General features: G+C 25.9%; 2 protein-coding genes across 3 annotated transcripts in view; one reads left to right on the top strand and one right to left on the bottom strand.

Annotated features, from left to right (window-relative positions):
• Positions 1 to 7,013: 7,013 nt before the first annotated feature.
• The window catches only part of LOC105843571 (matrix metalloproteinase-2), a 31,691-nt gene continuing 16,536 nt past the window's right edge, over positions 7,014 to 22,168 (bottom strand). For both annotated transcript variants that reach the window (XM_065807987.1, XM_065807988.1), the window contains 4 exons: positions 14,611 to 14,832; positions 14,003 to 14,279; positions 12,661 to 12,947; positions 7,014 to 7,412 (listed from right to left, as the gene is read on the bottom strand). In XM_065807987.1, coding sequence (XP_065664059.1) covers positions 7,327 to 7,412; positions 12,661 to 12,947; positions 14,003 to 14,279; positions 14,611 to 14,832 — 872 coding nt within the window. In that variant the 3' untranslated portion in view covers positions 7,014 to 7,326. The remainder of the gene's footprint in view (positions 7,413 to 12,660; positions 12,948 to 14,002; positions 14,280 to 14,610; positions 14,833 to 22,168) is intronic.
• Positions 21,350 to 22,168, top strand: part of LOC136085950 (uncharacterized) — a 2,304-nt gene continuing 1,485 nt past the window's right edge. The window contains exon 1 of the mRNA XM_065807989.1: positions 21,350 to 22,168. This exon is cut by the window's right edge and continues 846 nt beyond it. Within this exon, the coding sequence (XP_065664061.1) occupies positions 21,688 to 22,168 (481 nt within the window). The 5' untranslated portion in view covers positions 21,350 to 21,687.

The raw sequence follows: 22,168 nt of genomic DNA, 5'->3' as shown, positions 1-22,168 counted from the left end.
TAGCGTAAATCACTTTACATAACTCATAAAAATATATAATTTATTTACATTTAAAAGTAATTCGTCTTTTTTTTTTTTACATGAATTATATAACGTGTAAAACTTAATTTCTTAAGTTAAGTTTTTTAAATGAGTAACTTACTTGAACAAGTAATTTACTTTTACAAGTAAAAGTTATTTGCATTTTTACTTTTACTAGTAAATGTATCTTACTTTAAATGGTAAGTCGCGTAAAGTGAATTACTTTGAAAAGTAATTTTGGTTATAATTATCTAAAAAATTTACATTGAAATGTTATTTACTTTTTAAATGTAAAAAAAGTTATTTATTTATTAAGTTAAGTAAGCTTACGTAAATATAATATTTAAAAAATATAACACTTACTTTTCAAAGTAAAATAAAACTACATCGTAACAACATCGTAACCTTTACGTGTAAAAGTAACTAATTTGCAAAAACAGCTTACATAAAAGTAATTTGAAAAAAATTATTATTTACAATTACAAATAAAAGTAAATTTTTTTCTTTGAAATTTTGTACTTTACTTTGTAAGTTAGTATAATGTAAGTTATATTATTTACTTTCTCAAAGAACAGTCATTTCATGTTTATTTAACATAAATTTTGAGATAATTAGCGTATTTAAATACATTGCCTGTTTGAGGGCACTTCTAGGTAATACTTCAGGTAATCCTCTGATGTATGTAAGCAGTGTTTGTGGTGGGGCATCGGAAAAGGATTTTTTTTCACGTATATCATAAAGGGTAGTTCTAATATAATTAGGCGCAAATATATTCAACATGCGGGTATATCAGTAGTGTAGAGACGGGCTCCCTGCCGCATGAGTGCTAATTGGAGTTGCTAAATAATCATCGATTTTTCATTTCTTTTTTTTTGTTGAGAAGTAATAGATTAGTAGAAGTAATGAAACTTTGTCGAGGGAGGAAGGGGGGAAGGGGCATAATTTCTGAGCTATGGGTAATTCATGCATGTGTAAATCTTGACTAGTCACTGTTTGTTAGAGCGTGCTTTTTTCAATTTTTTTTCTTTGTATTTGCCTTTTCAATCAACTATTTTGTTAAGGTAATATGACGCAATATAACATTTTCGGTATCCGCAAGGACATCGACTGCTAAAGTAGTTTTCAAATATTTATAAATCATTTAAACTATCTGATATAATTTATATGGTTAAAGTAGTGTTTATCAGATAAAATCTTTTATTGCGTTTTATCATATATAATCTATTTGAAAAATGATGATAGGGAAAGCTGTTCGATCTTCTACTATAGGTTGTGGGCACCATTTAACATGCATGTTCATCGAGACAGCATTTGTGTAGTCCCAATGTATGTTAAATTTGTTTTCTGGGCAAGGGGTTGTACCGTTATTCTTTTTCTCTTATATTTTGTTTTTCTTTAAAGTTATTTGGTTTATAACTTTTTAGAAAGAAAGATTTTTTGCAAAAAAGCTTTAAAAAGGCATATTCTAGATTTATTTTTTTAGTATTAATTTTTTTGTCGGGAGGAAATAAGTTAATGGCCCTGAAAAAAATTTACCGTAAAGGAGCCGGGCATATTTGTAGCTATGCTGCTGCTTTTCGCTTCTCTTAATCAGCATGGTTGTTGTTGGGGCAGTCCTAAAGAAGTCCCTCTTTTTTTTTTGAGGGGAAGGGGGATGGTGGTTGTATGTATTTTTTGCCAACTAGAGACACACACACTCAAAAAAAAAGGGTCCTTGATATTTGATATTTACCAGCTATACTTTAAAATTTGCAACTGAAATGCTAAATGTGCAAATGTGCTAACTCAAATGCATATACAACAGCTTGTGGTGGTGGTGGTGGTGGTGGGGGTACACTTCACCCCCCGCTTGGGACGGCCCTGGTCAGCCCTGGTCGTAATAATCACTCTAACAGAAATGAAAATTAATTTTTTTTTGTTTACTTGTTGATAGCTATATATAAAACCATTGTCTGGAATGGATTAATTTTAATTAGTCTATTCCAGACAACAATTATTTCTTTATTATCTTATTATCTAACAATTATTCTAGTTAGTTATTTTCAGAAATAACTTTCGATTTGGTTAGATTGGTTTTTAACAACAACCACGCTGAATAAAAGAAGCCAAAATACAAACCTTAGAATAAAATAATTTTATTCTAAGCTTTGTATTTTGCAATTATTGCAAAATGCAGAGCCATTTCCAAAGCAAGAACAATTAACCAGACAGTTTTTTTTTAAAAACTTTTAAATAACTGATGTAAATAACATCAAGCTAAAAACTAAAAAAAAAATTAAAGTTAAGAAAGTAAAGGTACAAGTAATTTACTTAAAAAAATTTATAATTGTTCATAACCACAACAACCGTATATTTTAACTTATTTAATATAGTGAATTTAGTAGGATGGTTCAAAAAGCACACTTTTAAATTTAAAATTATATAGTCGATTGTGAAGAAAAGTGTCTTGATATTATTTTATCATACAGATGAAATAACACCAAGTTCTTTTTTTTTCAGTAAATTCTTGTTACTTATTTTACTTTAAATTTTCAAAAATTTTAAGTAAAAAAGTTAATATAAGTGCAAATCACATTATTTAAACAGCCAGATTCCAATCACATATTTAAAATCAGGCCCAAGGCAAGGTTTTTGTTTTTGTTTGAGAATTTAACTTTATGTAACGACACAGAACAAACTCCAAACATTTATATAATCATGTTTATGTAAAGCTTTTCAAAAGTATTGCGATAACCTGTCTGTTAACAATAAACCCTTAAAATGTTAACTTCTTTTTTATGCCATTAATGTAAGAGCGATGAGTTTATAACATTTATATATACATTTTTTTAACATTTTAAACTAAATTTAAGTTCATTAACAAGTCTCTAATGTCACGCAATAATTTCTTAGTGTTCAAAAACTTTGACCATTTAAACTTTGAGCAACCTCCCCAATTATCTAGAGGATTTAAAATATTATCTTTAGTTAAGTTATAACTTCGTCTGACAAACAAATTCTGTTCCTAATTCAAAAGTTTGGAGCAAAAGTTAATGTAACTCTTTTTTCGTGAATAAGTAATCAAATGACGCAGACTTTTTGTCGAAGAAAATTAAGTTTTTTAGACTTTAGTCTGCAAGATTATTTGTATTTTTCAAAAAATAATATAAAATTGTTTCGTCATTTTTTTTTTAATTACATAAGACATTCTTTAATACAGTGATTGATTTTTAAATTTTATAATTTTTTATTTTTCTAAATTTGCTGGTTTAGTATGCTATTTTAGAAAAAGATAAATCTTTCCCTAAAATAACATACTAAAACAGAAGAAATATTGCATAAATAACAGAAATTTTGAATGATTTTATTTTTTTAATATATAAATAAAATGGTTTAAAAAAAATATTATCCATAAAAATATAAATTAAACAAAATACATGATTTAACTTTAAATAGATTTAAATACAAGTATTGCGTGGTATTATACCACATTAAAAGCGATGTAAAAAAGTTCAAAATTTGAAAATGTGGCGTATTCTTTTATTACCAAACCTATTAAAGTTACTTAATCAACAGCATCTTTAACTAATAGTATTATTAATAGCTACGTACAAATGAGGTCTTTAAATGTGTTGTTAAAAACCATATTAAACTCATTTAAAGACTTTATGGTAACCAACAATATAATAATGTCTACTTGCGTAAACTCTAAGATGTAATATTATGATTATGAAAAACCAATGATTTTGGTTAATAAATACACTTTTGGTAAATAAAACATACTTAAGTGCCAAACTTAAGTATGTTCTTGTTTATATCACCTTAGAATGTTTAGGAAAATGTTGAAACAACCACCTCATTTGGTTAGGGTGTGAACTTTATATAATCATAACCTTTGAATTTTGAATTTTAAAACCTGTCAACTTAAATTTAGTGTAAGAAAATAAAAAATAAAAGTTACCAATTTGTTGCCCTCACATTGGGGTAGGGATGGTAAATATTTAAGGGTATTTTTATATCCAGGCTCCAACCACCACAATTTTTATTTCTTTATCTGCAGCGGTTGGCTATCACATTAGGACCAGCTATAACTTTTTGTAAATATTGTGTAAAATGAATTTTTAGGCGAAAAGAAAAATAATGGTGCAATTTAAAGCTTGTTCTTTTATTTATAAAGTTGTGCCTAATAAAGTTATGATAATCTCTTTCATAAGATCTTGCTTGTTAGTAAGAATTTTTTTTCCAATTTCTCGCTTTACTATTTCCCAAATGTTTTCTATGGGGTCTTAATCAGGTGAGTTGCCTTGCAATGGCAATACATCAGCTTATTTCTGTTTTAAATAGGCCTTAACTCTTTTTGCTGTTTGGCAAAAATATAAGATTTTTGACATTTTTTGAAATTATTCGAATTTTTAGACATATCCGCCAAGCGATTTTCCAGATTTTTTTTATACTAATTCTGCCTCATTGTCCCAACCACTTTGTAAACTTTTCGTTTGTTCTATGATGAAAAAAGCTGTTTTGTCCATCATTACTTGAAAGGTTGACTAATCTGAGAAGCAAATCTAAAATAATGCTTATTTTAAATTATAATATTTATGAAATATTTTAAAATATTTTATGAATATGAATGTAAATAAAAATACTTTTTGTCGATCCTCAACAGACCAGTGACGATAGTTTCGAACCCATTCCAGTCTTTTTTTTTCATGAGTGAAGTTAGTTTTGGTTTTTTGGCTGGACAATGACACATCAATCCCTCTTCTTTCAGCCTTCTGCGAATGGTCCGGTCTGACACAACAATATCAGCTTCATGGATAAGCTTAATCAATACGTTTTTGGCTTTTTTCTGTTTTACGGGCAGATATTTCGAGATATATGGTCCTCTCTTAGTGTTTAGAAGGTGGTCTCCTTGGACTAAACTCTTCCCCTGAATCAATTTTTTTTCTCACTCGCATTACGGTTTGGTGAGAAGCCTTTTCAATTTGTCAATTTTTCGCTGAGAATATTTTGTATTTTATAAAAGACATCTGATATGACTAATTTTTGTTGCACATTTTTCCCCATTGCTGAAAATTTAACTAAAGGAATTTAAAAAAATGACTAGACTTAGGTGTCTTTATATAAACAGAAAAAAAAAACATAAAATCCTTTATTTAAAGGTAATCACTTAGTGATTATTATTACGTTAATTAAATAAAGCACTGATGCATTAAATTAAAATAAATCACATTAAACTTCAATCAAGTTAACAACTAAAAATAATCTTAAATTGTCCGATATGCACCAATTTGACAGATGATTGCTGACAGCCGGAATTGCCAATTGATAAAATTTTTATCAAATATTACTAAGAATAGAAATAACTTGACATGCAACAAAAAATAATAACATATTTATTTTATCATAAGTGGGTTTAAGCAATCTATTTGAAATAAATTGTAAAAAAAATGTGTGGTCCTAATGTGATGGCCGACCACTGTACTTATAAACCGTTTCTACGCTACAGCATGGGTTATAGGTATACTACACAGTGGTGTAGCAAAGTATTTTTTGTCATTAGACATACGTAGCCAAGGTGCCCAATTTCTGTTTCTCTGGAACAATAACTTTTCTAAAACAAAAACAAAAAAAACTCTTTAATTATATCTTAAGGCTCCTAAACCTTGTGGGTCTAGGTTCCGTTGCATGTGGGACCGTAAGTTTTGCTTATACAGGCCTTGCGGCAGCTTGGCCACTAATACTACACGCAGATAAATATATTTAAGTGGAAAGTTCTAAATTTTTCATGCCCATATAGAAGTATCGTAGTTGTTTAAACCAAGACTTTAAAAGTCTAAGTAGATTCTTGATCAGGTGGACTTTTTTCGTATCAAAGTGGCAAAAAATCTTCACTAAAAAATAAAGCGTTCTCTTATAAAGTTCGGGGCTCCTTAATCTTCAGGACATGGTGTTATAGCCTCCATAATTCAGGACAGGTTTAAACTTTCTTTCTTTAGTTAATAAATACATTTACGCAAAAAACCTGTAAAAAAGAACTAATAATTATGCCAATTACTTTCCTTTTAAATAAACTGCCCTTTCCGAGTCTCCCATAGGTATATGCGCCTTCTGTCTTGTTTCAGCTTTGTCTAAATTCCGGCCTTTCGAATGGTAGGCCAGAGAGTGAATATTTTCGAAACGATTTGATTCAGAGAATATTTATTATAGCTAAACTATTATGGACCGGAACTAGGAGGGTCTTAATCATGGGCAGAAACTTATTATTGAAATTTTTAAACTTTACAGAGAATAAATACTTAAAACCGCGCAAATCAAATGTTGCGGCAAACTAAGTGTTAGTGACTTGAAGTTTTACTTTTTTGCATTACTTTTGTACAAGATCCTGTTTAAGTTACTGTAAAATATAAGTAAACTTACTTACTTTATATAAATTACTTTTAATTTACTTTACAAATTATATAAAATGTAAGCTTTAATTTGTAATTTAAAATTTAATGTAAGCTTTAATTTGTAATTTACAATTTGTAAGCTTTAATTTGTAATTTAAAATTTATAATTTAAAATGTAATTTAAATTTTACTTTATATAACTATTTTTAATTAAGATTTGTTATTAATTTTACATTAAAAATTCCTACTAAAAAAATATTATTTTATTTGTAAATTTAATTTACAAATAAAATAATATTCTTTTAGTAGGAATTTTTAAAAACATATTGAAGAAGCATATTACTTTTATTTAATTTACTTTCATGTGCATGTTATTTTTTAAGTTACTTTTATAGGTAATTGTTATTTCAGTTTGAGGAACTTTTATACTTATTTTATAGTTAATTACTTTTGAAAATTACGTAATGTAATTTTCAAAAGTAATTAACTTTTAAATGTAAAAATAAACAGCTTTTTTATGTGACTCACTTTTACATGTAAATGTAAATTACTTTTTGGTGTAATCTTCTTTTACATAACTTACTTTTGAAGTAAAATACTTATATTATAAAGTAAAAGCCATTTCAAAAAAATTAATTACTTATACAGAAATGTAAATTAACATAAAACGTTTAAAACTACTTATGTAATTTGCTTTTTGATAAAAATTAACATAACATTTTTAAACATATTGAATATTAGAACTCATGATCTTTAACATTCGATATTATAAAAGTGTCAATATTGTAAATTCATAAATTGTATTTTAATAAATAGAAAAGCAAGAAACTCAAAAAATTGTGTCACACTGTTTAACTTGCAGACTTTTTTATTGGTTTAATGGTTGACTTGGTTTAGTAAAAGAACTATATTCAATGTTTTTGTATTAATAATGTTAACATTTCATCCATGAACCAGATATGCTTTTTGGATAATAACTTTCTACCTCAGCCTGATTGTTTATACGATAATACTTGGAACCTAAAGAGTTTCAAATATTTCCCTTTGAAAAAATATATAACCAGAAGTGGTTACAATATATATATATATATATATATATATATATATATATATATATATATATATATATATATATATATATATATATATATATATATATATATATATATATATATATACTATATATATATATATATATATATATATTTATATATATATATATAAATATATTTATATATATATATAAATATATATATATATATATACTATATATATATATATATATTTATATATATATATATATATATTTATATATATATATATATATATATATATATATATACTATATATATATATATTTATATATATATATATATAAATATATATATATATATATATATACTATATATATATATATATATATATATATATATATATATATAAATATATATATATATAAATATATTTATATATATATAAAAATATATATATATATATAAATATATTTATATATATAAATATATATATATTATATATATATATATATATATATATATATATATATATATATATATATATATATATATATATATATATATATATATATATATATATTAGGGTACTTGCTTTTGAGGAAATTTTTGAATTTCAATAAACTACCCCTTGAAATGTGGGACATTGGTGTTAAAACTAACTTAGGAAAAAAATTAGTCTGATCGGACTACTCTTTTGCGTCCCCCAAAGGCCATTTAATTAAAAAAAAATGGTCAAAAAAACGCCAAAAACGCCTATGTTCGATAGGTAGGTATTTTTAGTTAAGGTAGGATATGTAATATACCCTTATTAAGGTATAATTTTCTGCCTTATAAGGTAAAAAACTATGCCTTTAAGTTAGAAAATTGTATGGCAAATAATTGCTTTTAATATAATTTTCTACCTTAAAAGGTAAAAAATTATACCCTTACGTAGAAATTTCTACCTTTTTTTTTTAGTGTGTAGGGGAAGTGATAATATAAAAAATTTTAACTGATTTTTTTTTATTTAATACAGGTATTGACTTATATTTTTAAATAAAAAGGTAGTTAAGGTATTCATATTCATACTTTTGCTGTTTTATTGTGTTAAATAGTGTTAAAAATCGCAAAAAAATGAATTATTTTGCCGCGAATTATAAGTATAATTAAATATTACAATTAAAAAAATTTTATAAATGACGATTTATTTTTAATTAGAAAGTAATTATTTAAGATAATGTTAAAGTTTTTGTATAAATTATTTTCATTTTTCAATCATTTTTACCATTGTAGAAAGTGAGTCAATCAACCTCTTTTTTGACAAACTTGAAGGCTTTTTTCCAGGCCTTTTTGTTACAAATCTAGCTTTATCAACAGTTAGCAGCCTGTTCTGAATTTCCTCTTCTTTATTGTATCTGTGTACAAACTGTTGCATCATTCCTACTGCTCTTTCAGCAGGATCATTTACGACAACTAGAGATTTAGCAAAATCTTTGAAGATTCTAAAACTTGATTATATGCACCAATACTGAGGTGGGAGGGTAAGCCAGTCTCTAATCCTTTGTTTATCCAACCCAATTCTTTCAAAAATCAAGTAGGAAAATTGATCAACTAGTAATGATAAACTTGGGGGATTATAATAAACTTTCTTTTCAATCCTAATCTTGTTTTCCCTTTCAATGAGCAATTTGTTGATTATTTTAAAATAATCAGAGTTTGGCACGTCATATTGAAGCATAGCAGATGCAATCTTACTTTTTTCTTCATTAGAAACATCTTTATCCAACAAAGAAAGAGGTATAATTGGAGAATCAAGATACCAGAAATGTTTGTAAAATGATTTCAATACTGCTTCAATCGCCTCTGGTTTGGCACAAACATCTTTGGATAGATGCATTTTATGTATTGATAAAATATCAAGATATGGTGCTTTGATAGCTTGGTCAGATTGCAAATACCTTTTTGCATAAAAACATGCCATGAATTCCGCCACGATATTTATTTCTTCTAAAAGTAGTTTATCTTATTGAACAAATTTAATTTAATTAAAAAGCAATTGCAATTTTAGATAATATATGGCTTTTCCAAGGAACCTTGCATGGTGGATAGCTCCTTGTTTCCTAATTTTTACACCTTCAAAAGACAAATAAGCAACAACCAGCTCAGCTAGTTCTTTTCTATCGCCTCTAAATATATTTTTACTTTTAATATACTTTTTGCAAAAATTAAGTGACTCAACTGCAGCACATTCGATAACAGTTCCTTTTGTCTTATCCCAATGAAATCGTGTAACATTATTCGTATCATAATGAAAATCAGGACTTTCAAATATTTCTTTCAGTTTTTTAAATAAAACATTCTCTGGTCCAGATGTCTTTCTTTGTGTCATAACATTACAAAAGTGAACAATCTTTAGCTCTGATATGTGGTGTCTACAAGCAAGAAGTAATGGATAGATATCTAGATTGTTTGCTATTCTAAACAGGGAACCTTTTTTAGTCCCAGTATTACTGGAAGTTGTATCAAAGCATAACCTTCCGATGTTTCTTTCGGTTTCAAATTCTTTAAGGAGATTCATCACGCCTTTATACTGATCTTCCCCTGAGGATGATGCTAGGGAAGGTACTCCGAGAAGATAAACCTCTCAATTAATATTTAAAAGAACTGCTAATCTGTCATTTTTGAATCGCTTGCTTTTTTTTAATTCAAATAAGGTTTTACCATCGAAATGAATGAAAAGTGGATATTTGGAGGCTTTTAAAGCAGCATTAGTGTTATTTCTGGCTTGTTTACTTATTATTAAGTTTACCTTTTTCATATGTGATGAGGCTGCTGAAATGCTGCAATAAAGTTTACTTACATCCACACAAGATTTATGAACAACAGATATGACAACTTTCTGAAGAACTGCAGAAGATATGTCATTAATTGATGCTGCCAGAGCAACACTACCACTATCAATATCTTTAGGAATTGTGCACGTAATTGGTTTTTATTTTTCTTTTCTCCTTTTCCAATCTCCAGGTTCAAAGTCTATATTATTTAACATTTCTGTATCACTTTCATCTAAAATTGGTTCCTGATCTAAATTTTCTGTAACTCCAATAGTGTTGTGCTTTCTTTTGCATTTTTTCTTTCTAATACTCTCTCTAGACATTTGACTATATTTTTTATCCTCGGTTCCGAAAATAAACATTCTATCGCTTTCTTGATCATCTAAAAACTTCAAATCTTTGGCCTCGTCTTTATCTAATCTTTTCTTGTCGTTCATTATGGTACGTCTAAGATTTGGTGTACCAATCCAGAACACTTTCTTTGTCTTCTGTATAAAATTTGTTTTTTTTTAATCTGAAGTTGATCCTCTCTTTTCATGTTTTTTTAAACTGTAGTATTCTGTTTCTAAGCTACTTTCTAAGGGTTTTGTCAGAAACTATTGGAAATCCAGCTTTATTCCAAAGAGCTTTAATCAAAGATAATATGCACTTGCATTTGTCATTTTTACATTGATTTTTTTTATCGTATCAGGCATGCAATATAGTATTGATGACTTTTTCACATTTTTTTCCAGTGTAGATTTGATGTAGTAAAAGTTTTTCAATATTTCCATTCCTGTTGGAAGTTGCATACCTTAACAATATAAAAAATGTATTTATTAATGTGAATAATATACATACTTCAATATTTCATTACTTATACTAAAAGCTTTTTTTTTGAAAAACATATCAATATAACAATAGCCTTATCATTTTTTATATAAAGAACTTTTGTATGCATTAAATTATGCATACAATGTATCATTTTAATGCAAAATAAAAAGTATATAATTATCAATCAAAATAATTACAATATAGCACCTGATATAGCTGGATTAGCTTCTCCAATAAGGAAAAAAACTTTTTTTCTTGACCTAATCTCTCTTTTTTCATCTCTGTTTTCAGTTTCTTTAATGTTCATCATAAAACCTAAAATACCATAACTTATAAAACATGGATAAATGTGTAAATAAATATTGCTTTCAAAAATAAGTTTTACTGTATTTTCAAAAAAAGAAAAAGAGAGACAGTTAGTTAACGTACCTGTAAATTCAAGAAAACTGCAAAATCATAAATTTCGGCAACAATAATACGAATAAAATTCGATAGGGTAATAAGTATTTTTTTTAATTATTATAATCTAAAGGAGTAAAATTGTTATGTTCTCACAAATATAATAGAGAAAAGAAAATAACTAGTCAAAAAAAAAATTTAAGTGTAAAACAAAGTATTTCATCATTCTTATAATTCGCGGCAAAATAATTCAATAAAACAGCAAAAGTATTCATATTCTGCCTTAAATACCCTTTTTATTTAAAAATATAAATCAATACCTGAATTATAAAAAAAAAATCAGTTAAAAATATTTATATAATCACCTCCCCCTAGCCTATCGAACATAGTCGTTTTTGGCGTTTTTTTGACCATTTTTTTAATTAAATGGGCTCTGGGGGAGGCCCAAGAGTGGTCCGATCAGACTTTTTTTTTTCCAAAGTTAGTTTTAACACTAATGTCTCACATTTCAAGGGGTAGTTTATTGAAGTTTAAAAATTTAAAAAAAAGCAAGTACCCTAATATATATATATATATATATATATATATATATATATATATATATATATATATATATATATATATATATATATATATATATATATATATATATATATATATATATATATATGTATATATATATATATATAATCTTTTAAAATCATATTCTTGTTATGCGATATTTTCATATTTGTTGAATTTAATTGAGAGGGCAGCGTATAAACGTATAAAGCGTATAAAGCGTATTACACCTGACAATGCTGACAGCTATAGGTCAGCGAATTATTGTAAATGTATGTAATAACATCAAACTATATTTAAAACAAAAACTTTATACGCCGCCGTCTTAATTAAATTAAACATATATATATATATATATATATATATATATATATATATATATATATATATATATATATATATATATATATATATATATATATATATATATATATATATATTTATATATATATATATATATATATATATATATATATATATATATATATATATATATATATATATATATATATATATATATATATCAAAACGTTAAGAATATTTTTAGATCTTGCTAACTAGTTAAATTATTAATTAATTTAGGTTAAATATTGTCTCAAATTTATTGAATAATTTTCAATAAAAAACACCATTATTCTATTGAATTACCTTTAAAAAAATAAGTATTTTTATTCTTCCAAACAAGTACTGAATCAACTTGTGTTGGCGCGTTTTTCCAGCTTTTACTAATTTCTCGAGGGTAACCACGATGAGGAAAGTTTGATTCGCTGAACTTATAATATAGATTTCCAGAAAAAAGATATGTTTTCCTGTTTACAGGCCAATGGAAAGCGGCATCAATATGTTTTGTATCATTTCTTAATCCTCTGAACTTTTTAAAAATAGATCCACTTTCGAGAAGAATTAGTTTTGACAAACTTGAGTAAATATAGTAGCTAAGTAATAAAAATAAACACATTATGCATAATTGAATATTATATAGGTATTAGATATTATAAAATGCACAGAATTTGCAATACGTACAGAGCATTTTTAATATGATAAGAATATATTTATAACTTGTTAAAAATATCTTTGGGTAATATATATATATATATATATATATATATATATATATATATATATATATATATATATATATATATATATATATATATATATATATATATATATATATATATTTATATATATATATATATATATATATATATATATATATATATATATATATATTTATATGAGTGTATATATATATATATATATATATATATATATATATATATATATATATATATATATATATATATATATACACTCTTGCATGGTCGTCTTTGTGTTTTTACCATAAAATATCAGTTTTAGGATGTTTTAAAAAAAAAAAATTATTTTAATGACCGGAATAACTTCTTTTTTTTTTTTAATTATTTGATAGACTGCCTGCCCCAACCAAACCTTCAGTCGATGTAGCAACACTTCGCGCATGTTTCACTGTAAAAGAATAAAAATAAAAACATTTAGAATGTTTTTATTTTAAAAAAATAAAATAAAAACATTCAGAATGTTTTTAAAAACATTGGGGTCTTTTAATTTGGGTTTTCGTGGTTTTTTAAAAAAAAACATTAAATTAAACTAGGGTTCTCAATTAAATTAATGCAATTTGTTAAAATCTGACCTTAAATTTGTTAGTCTAAATACCTTAGACAATCGAAGAGCTATTTTTATCACAAATTGTATATCTAAGCCCTCTACTATATATATATATATATATATATATATATATATATATATATATATATATATATATATATATATATATATATATATATATATATATATATATATATATATATATATATATATATATATATATATATATATATATATATATATATATATATATATATATATATATATATATATATATATATATAAATTTGTTTATATAAATGTATTAATTTGTTTATATATATATATACTAATTTTTGGAAACCTTGTTCCTTCAAAGAATATAACTTCTGATTTTCTATTTATGTATGCAGAATCAACACTTTTAACATTAGGCAAAAAACGAGTAACAGGAAATGGGCCATCAACATTTTTCAACCACTGATCAATCTTATAGACTTTATCACCATTGAACACATACGTAATCCCAGATAATTCCTCAAACACAGCTCCTTTCATTGAACACGTATTTTTCAGCTTGCTTTTTGACACCTTTGTTGTTGTAATAATTGGTTTCATAGTGCTGGTTTGTGTTTTGGAACCTAAATAAAATTCATAAAGAGGACTAAGCGTATATTGCGCAGAAAACGTTTTGTACGTTAATCATGGCGCAACTAATTGCCTAAAATATTTTGCTTGTATAGTAGGAAAAAATAATACATATAAAACTTCTTTTTTTTAACTCAAGATTAATAAATTAGAGTATTTTTTAAAGAATGCTTTATTTAAGAGTTTATCTATTATATATTAGTAAATTGTTCATGTTAATATGATATCAAATCGTTGAATGTAAAAACGCTCTTATAGTTCAATATAACTGCAATCGTGCATCCTTACGATTTATCAAAACGAAAATTAGTAAAAATTTTGTACCGTATATTGATTGTATTCCTAAAATATCATCTTTTGATAGAGTAAAATTTTCTCCCATATACCCTTTATACTGAGGATACATGATAGAATTTTCGACGCTTGAATGTTCTAATCCAATACAATGTCCAATTTCATGTACAGCTACCCATAGCAAGTTTATACCTTTGGTTGTACCAAGAGTGAACTCTGTTTCATCATAGAAATGAAGGTCACCAGATATGCCTATAAAACGTAAAGGTCTAAAAAATTAAACCTTATTTTATGTACATATATATATATATATATATATATATATATATTATTATTTTATGTATATATATATATATATATATATATATATATATATATATATATATATATAAACTAATTTAAAATCAGATAATACGAATTCTCTTAATACTAAATAATTTATTTGAAATTTTCGCTGGATTTTAGGGACCGGTATCATCAGCATATTATATAGTATAAGTACAAAAAAATTTTGAGTTAGAGAATTCAGGCCCAATTGGATGGTTGTTTTGGCTGAATCTTTTTTACAATTCCATGAGGAAAAGGCAATAAAAGTGGCAATGACAATGATTCCTTCAATTGATATTAAATCCTTTTACAGATATGTAGATGATAGCCACGCTAGGTTTTCTAACTTAAAGCAAGTGGAACAGTTCCAAACAACCCTTAATAGACAACATCCTTCTTTAAAATATACTATTGAAGTTGAAAACAAAAATCAGATACTTAACTTTTTGGGTATAACTGTTATTAACAATACATATAGAAAATATGAGTTCAAGGTTTACAGGAAGATGCTATAACCAACATCCAAATCAAACCTCATTCTAATCATGATCCCAAAATTTTAAAAGCAATATTTAATGGATATATACACAGAGCATACTCAATATGCAGCGAAAACCATTTAAAAGATGAGATAAATTTTTTAATTCAAGTGTTTTCTGAAAATGGGTACGATGAATAAATGCTTAAAGATATTTCTTATCACGTTCGAAAAAAACGTTTAGCAAATAAAAATGAAACTCTATCAAACTCTAATAACCTTCCTACAATTTCTTCACCATGGATATCAATAATATTTTCCAGACTTAGAAGAATATTCAGAAAAGCTGGTTACAGAACTATTTTCAAGTCAAATGCTAACCTAAAAACGCTATTAACGTCTAGAAATAAATCAAAACTACCACGCAACAGCCAACCTGGAACCTATTTAATTAAGTGCAAATGCTCTAAAGTGTATGTCGGTGAATCAAAACTTCAAATAAGAACAAGGGTTCAACAACACCAAAATTTTTGACTTAAGGCAAGTTAAACCAGTCTGCATTAGCTTTGCATAAAGTAAATTGCGATGAGGATATTGAATGGGATAGGGCAGAAACACTTAAAGTTGAGGATAAAAAATTTGTAAGAAAAGTCCGTGAAGCCTTTGAGATACAAAAAGATCAATGTTTTCCAATGTACGGTGGTATTAATTTGGACAATGGACAATATGTTAAAACAAATTTTTGGACTTCATTTTTTTCATACTTAAGTAAAAGAAGCCATTATAAAGGTGACGTCAAAAATTAAAAATTTTTTTGTTGTTATTAAACGGTCACAATTTTTGTAATTATATTATATTATATACTGATGATGCCGGTGCCAATAATCCGGCGAAAATTTCAAAAAAATTATTTAGTATTGAGAGAATTCGTATTATCTGATGTTTTAAATTAGTTTATATATATATATATATATATATATATATATATATATACAATATTTATGATTATTTTTTTACCAATAAGTTTTTTAGCTAATTTGTAAATGCAATTTACGCGATTGAAGGTTCAATATAAGAATTTAAAATTAAAGTTTTAAATTTAAATCCGATTTCATATTTATATGTAAATTTTAGAAATAATCTGTTTAATCTGTAATTATATAATAAAAGAGGCGAATTAGTCTCTAAATGCAGACACAAAAATAAATTTCTCCTTTCATTATTTGATAGCGGAGATTAGTTTTCCATTACCCAGTGAAAAATAAAACCGCGTCCCACATGGGTTACGCGTGGGTTCCGTGTGGGATTGATGGGATTTACGTGGGACGGATTTTCCCATGTGGTATCCGTATAGAAATTTGTCACCTTAAACCCATGTGGGTAATCCCACATGGGTTACATATGGGAACCATATGGTATTTACACACATGGGAAATCCCACGTGGGTTTCTTGTGGGATTTGTATGGGAATTAATTTAAAAGCTGGTAACTAAAAAAAAAACTAAAAAAAAATTTTTTAAATCGACATTGCATTGCGTTACGTTTATATTGTGTGAAAATATTTTATATTAATAGAGAGAATGGCAAGCAAGTATGTAAGTACCACGAATAATGTTTATCTTTCTCTATAGAAAAAAGATTAAGATATGTGCAAATAGACGTATTATTAGGATAATATAATAGTTATTTGAATTTAGATTTTGAGTTAGTTATTTGCAAACAATTAACTGATGCAAGTTGAAATGTTGTCAAAAACCAATCTTGCATGCATGGGACACTGCAGTGTCCCACAAAGAAATGCAGGTTTGAAACTCGAAGAATTCCCAATTTTCTTTATTAAAAAAAAAAAAAGTAGGATGGAGATGGGTTTCTGTAACTTTTTTTATGCTCCAAAACTTTTAACTTTAGATATAATAAGGTCCTTAAGACTTAAGGGACTTACGAACTACATTGAGGAACAAAAACAAAATATTTACAGAAACTTTTCAATTTTTAGTTTGGAGTACCACAGTATTATTGGGAATAAAGCCTCTGGCTCCAGTTTTCAAAGTAATATGATCTAAAGTAATGTTTAAATAAAATAATATGCTTTAAAATGCATATAGTTATACATATAACTCCTGATAGTTAACTATATGTATAACTAGATATACATATAATTTGTTATAAAAACTTATTTTTTAAGGTTATGCTTGAACAAATTAGTACCAATTAATTCAAATTCAAGATTTAGTTAAAGTTCAAGTTAAAGTTCTTATTTATTCATTGTTTTTGTTAATTTTATATTTATTTGTTCAAATTTATCAGTTAGTACTATTTTTTACTACAGTAAGAATGTTTATCATTGTTGAACATGATTTTATTAGTAACTTAATTTTATTTTCAATATATTTTGACAACACCCTTTACATTTTAAATGATGACAGCTTTACTTTTCTATTGATGTTAAATTTATTACGTTTCAATAACTCAGATTGAATCTTAACTAAATTATTGTAAGCTTTGTAGGGGTTTGTTGTATATCAAATCGTGTTGTAAATAAAGTAAAAAGAATATATATATATATATATATATATATATATATATATATATATATATATATATACATATATATACATATATACATATGTATATATATATATATATATATATACAAATATATATATATATATTTATATATTTATATATTTATATATATATATATATATATATATACAAATATATATATATATATATATATATATATATATATATATATATATATATATATATATATATATATATATATATACAAATATATATATATATATATATAATTCATTTTATAAAATAGAGACTGACAATTGATAATTAATGGATGTAAATACAAATTATAAAAATCATGTAAACTTCATTTATTATTTCTAAATACTATATTAATGTCGACAAAGTTAAAATCAATTTAGAGCATTGTTATTAGTTCTTTTGCGATTCGCACTTCCACTTCTGTCTCTCAAATTTATAAAATAGGTGGTCAAAGCTTGCTCAATAGGTAGGTTATCAGCATAACAATGCTTTTTTCTTACACTTTCTTAAGAGAAATATGGCAAATTGATTACTTATTTTACCTAAATCATAGGGTCATCTATGCATAATGATGTCAGATGATGACCCGTTTATTGAACACCTTCACCCTTTATCAAACTCAGTCAATTTTTTGCCATCTCCCATTGAAAATGATGTCAGTTTTTGTTATCATATTATGATGGTATATCTGAATTGTTAATATAATATAAAAAATGCATATACCATCAATTTTTTTCTGGTTCAATTATACATTTATTCTCAACAGTACTACAGTTTTAAGCAACAAAAGCAAGAAGTTTTTAGACCACATTGTTGGTGTAAATACCTCTAAAACCTGCTCATAGCTAGCATATATTGTTTTACTTTTTTTTTAAATTAAATGTTACTTTTTTTTTTAATTCAATTTTTTAATTGACATTATTTTGGTCTCAACTTCCCCTCCCCATTGTCAATTATTGTTAAACTCACACTGCCCCTCTATCTACTGGCATCATTTATGGATGATCCCATAGCCTAAATACTATATATATATATATATATATATATATATATATATATATATATATATATATATATATATATATATATATTCTTTTTACTTTATTTACAACACCATTTGATATACAACAAACCCCTACAAAGCTTACAATAATTCAGTTAAAATTCAATCTGAGTTATTGAAACGTAATAAGTTCAACATCAATAGAAAAGTAAAACTGTCATCATTTAAAATGTAAAGGGTGTTGTCAAAATATGTTGAAAGTAAAATTAAGTTACTAATAAAATCACGTTCAACAATGATAAACATTCTTACTGTAGTAAGAATTAGTACTAGTTAACAAATCTGAACAAATAAATATAAAATAGTGAAAAAACAATGAACAAATAAGAACTTGAACTTGAACTAAATCTTGAATTTGAATTAATTGGTACTAATTTGTTCAAGCATAACCTTAAAAAATAAGTTTATATAATAAATATTATGTATAACTAGTTATACATATAGTTAACTATCAGGAGTTATATGTATAACTGCATGAATTTTAAAGCATTTTATTTAATTTATATATTAGTTTAGATCGTATTACTTTGAATACTGGACCCAGAGACTTTATTCCTAATTACACTGTGGTACTCCAGATTAAAAATTGAAAAGTTTCTGTAATTATCCTTTTTTTGTTCCTCAATGTACTTCGTAAGTCCCTAAAGTTTTATGAACTTTATTATATATAAAGTTAAAAGTTTTGGAGCATAAAAAGTTACAGAAACCTCCATATCTCCCTCCTATTTTTTTTTTTTTTTAATAAAGAAAATTTGACTTTCAAACCAGCTTTTCTTTTTGGGACACTGCAGTGTCCCATGCATGCATGCTTGGTTTTTGACAACATTTGAACTTGCATCAGTCAATTGCTTGCAGATATTATACTCAAGAACTATATTCAAATATCATATGAACATGTTAGAGAATGTTCATACGATATTTGAACATCACAAATTTAATAACATTGTTGTGGTATGTTATATAAATAATACCATAATAGATTATGATATGAAAATAAGATAGGATATGAAGGCAATGATCAAAGAATAAATTTACTTATAGAAATTTAGATGTTTGTTTATTAGTTTCAGAATATTATATTATGTGTGACCGCAGCCTTCTATAATAACAGGCCTTGACATCGCGCAACAAAGTTGTTAAATTGAAGGCCAATTCCTAAAACTGTGTTTACATTTTCATCTTTTAACATTAGACGAAAGTTTGTGTTATAGAATATCGTCAAATATAAGTTCATCCTCTTATAGAAAATCATTTAGACTTAAATGATTTTCTATAAGAGGATGAACTTATATTTGACGATATTCAATCTTTGTTAAGTGATAATAACGATGTTATTGTTTTCCAGCTTAATAAAAAAAGTTTACACATGCAATCAAAAATGTACAAACTTGGTGTTCCATTATTTATTTTAGTAATTTTCAATGATTATTCATTTGTAATTAACCATAATGGCACAACTTGTAATATTTCATCTTTAGCTGTAAACAAATTAAAGTTAATAAAAACAAAATCAGCTTTATTTGAAGCAGTTAGATTTTTAAAAACTAAAGAAAGTTCGCTTCAGTTAAATATTCTATTCGAACACCTTAATGCTATGAGAAAAGTTAATGTTGGTGAAGTTTTATATACTTCAGATATTATATGTAGAGCATATGAGTATTTTGCTATGTGACGAAGTTTATATGACTGTTTGTGTATTGGCTACAAGTTGCCAAGTATAATGACATGATTGACTTCAAAAATAAGCTCAATGGAGGACCTAAGTTTCATAAATAGTATTTTTATGAATTTAAATCCATTGAAAAGAACTTCCATACTACTAATTGATGAGGTCTATGTCAAAGCTTCATTACTTTACCAAAGAGGTGCTTTGTTTGGTCAAGCAGTAAACTACCCTGAAAAGTTAGCTAAAACAATTTTATCATTTATGATTAAATGTCTTTTTGGAGGTCCAGAATTTATATGTAGAGCTCAACCTGTTGCAAATTGTTCCACTGAATTTCAGTTTTCTCAATGTCAACAAATTATTCATACGATAAATAATATTAAAAATAGTAAGACATTGGTAATAATTATTGGTGGTAACCGTGTAAATCAAAGATTTTTTGGAATGTTTAAAACAGTTGATAGTAAACCATGGTTAACAAGATCAGGTATATATTTTTTTTATGATTATGTGCATCTCTTAAAATCTATACGAAACAATTGGTTGACAGAAAAGACTGACGAACTTCAATTTTTAAACAATAAAGAACTGGCTTTGGCTAAGTGGAGTAATTTATAAACTTTTCTAAATCACTCCACTTAGCCAAAGCCAGTTCTTTTAATCTAAAACTTTAATTTAAAAACTGAGTGCAATTGTCTTTTTAAACTCTCTAAACTTACAGCTAAATCAGTTTATCCAAAACCAATAGAGAGACAATCTGTAAAGTTTTGTTTGTCTGTTTTTTGTGAAGAAACAGTAGCTGCATTAAGAACGCATCTAGAGATTGAAAATAAAGCATTTGAAGGTACTGCTGTATTTATTGAAAAAAAATTTTTTTTTTCAAATGTTGTTAATGTCAAAGCACCTGGTGCTGGCATTCGGTTTAGAAATGAATTATGCGGAGAAATCCACTCAGTTGGTGATCAACAGTTACAACTGCTACGAGATATTGCTGAACTGTCAAATTTTATGAAACCTACAGGTAAGCGTGTAAAACAGCTTACGCTAGATACTAGCAATGCAATAGCGCATTCGTGTTACGGCTTTATTGATCTCGTAGAAACTTTGTTGAGTAATGGAGCAAAGTATGTCTTATTAGGTTGGTTTTCAACAGATCCACTTGAAAAAGCTTTTTCTAAGCTTCGACAGGGATCTGGAGGTACTTACTTTATAAACGCTAAATCTGTAATTGAAAAAATTAATATTCAACATACTAAATTGATATTACAACTTAACATTCCTGTTGATGGTATTGATGGTCATACTTGTGACATATGTTTTAGAGATATTTCTACTGATGAAAAAGAACTTCTAGATAATATACATGATCTTGAAAGCTCAGTTAATAAATCTACATTAGTGGCTATAGTTTACATAGCTGTCTATGTGCAAAAAAGCGAAATAAAAATTTATGATGATTCTACCAATTATTATTATAAATATGGAAGTT

This window comes from Hydra vulgaris, chromosome 10, assembly GCF_038396675.1.
Source record: "Hydra vulgaris chromosome 10, alternate assembly HydraT2T_AEP".
Lineage (NCBI taxonomy): Eukaryota > Metazoa > Cnidaria > Hydrozoa > Anthoathecata > Hydridae > Hydra > Hydra vulgaris.
This window is presented reverse-complemented; position numbering and strand designations above follow the sequence as displayed.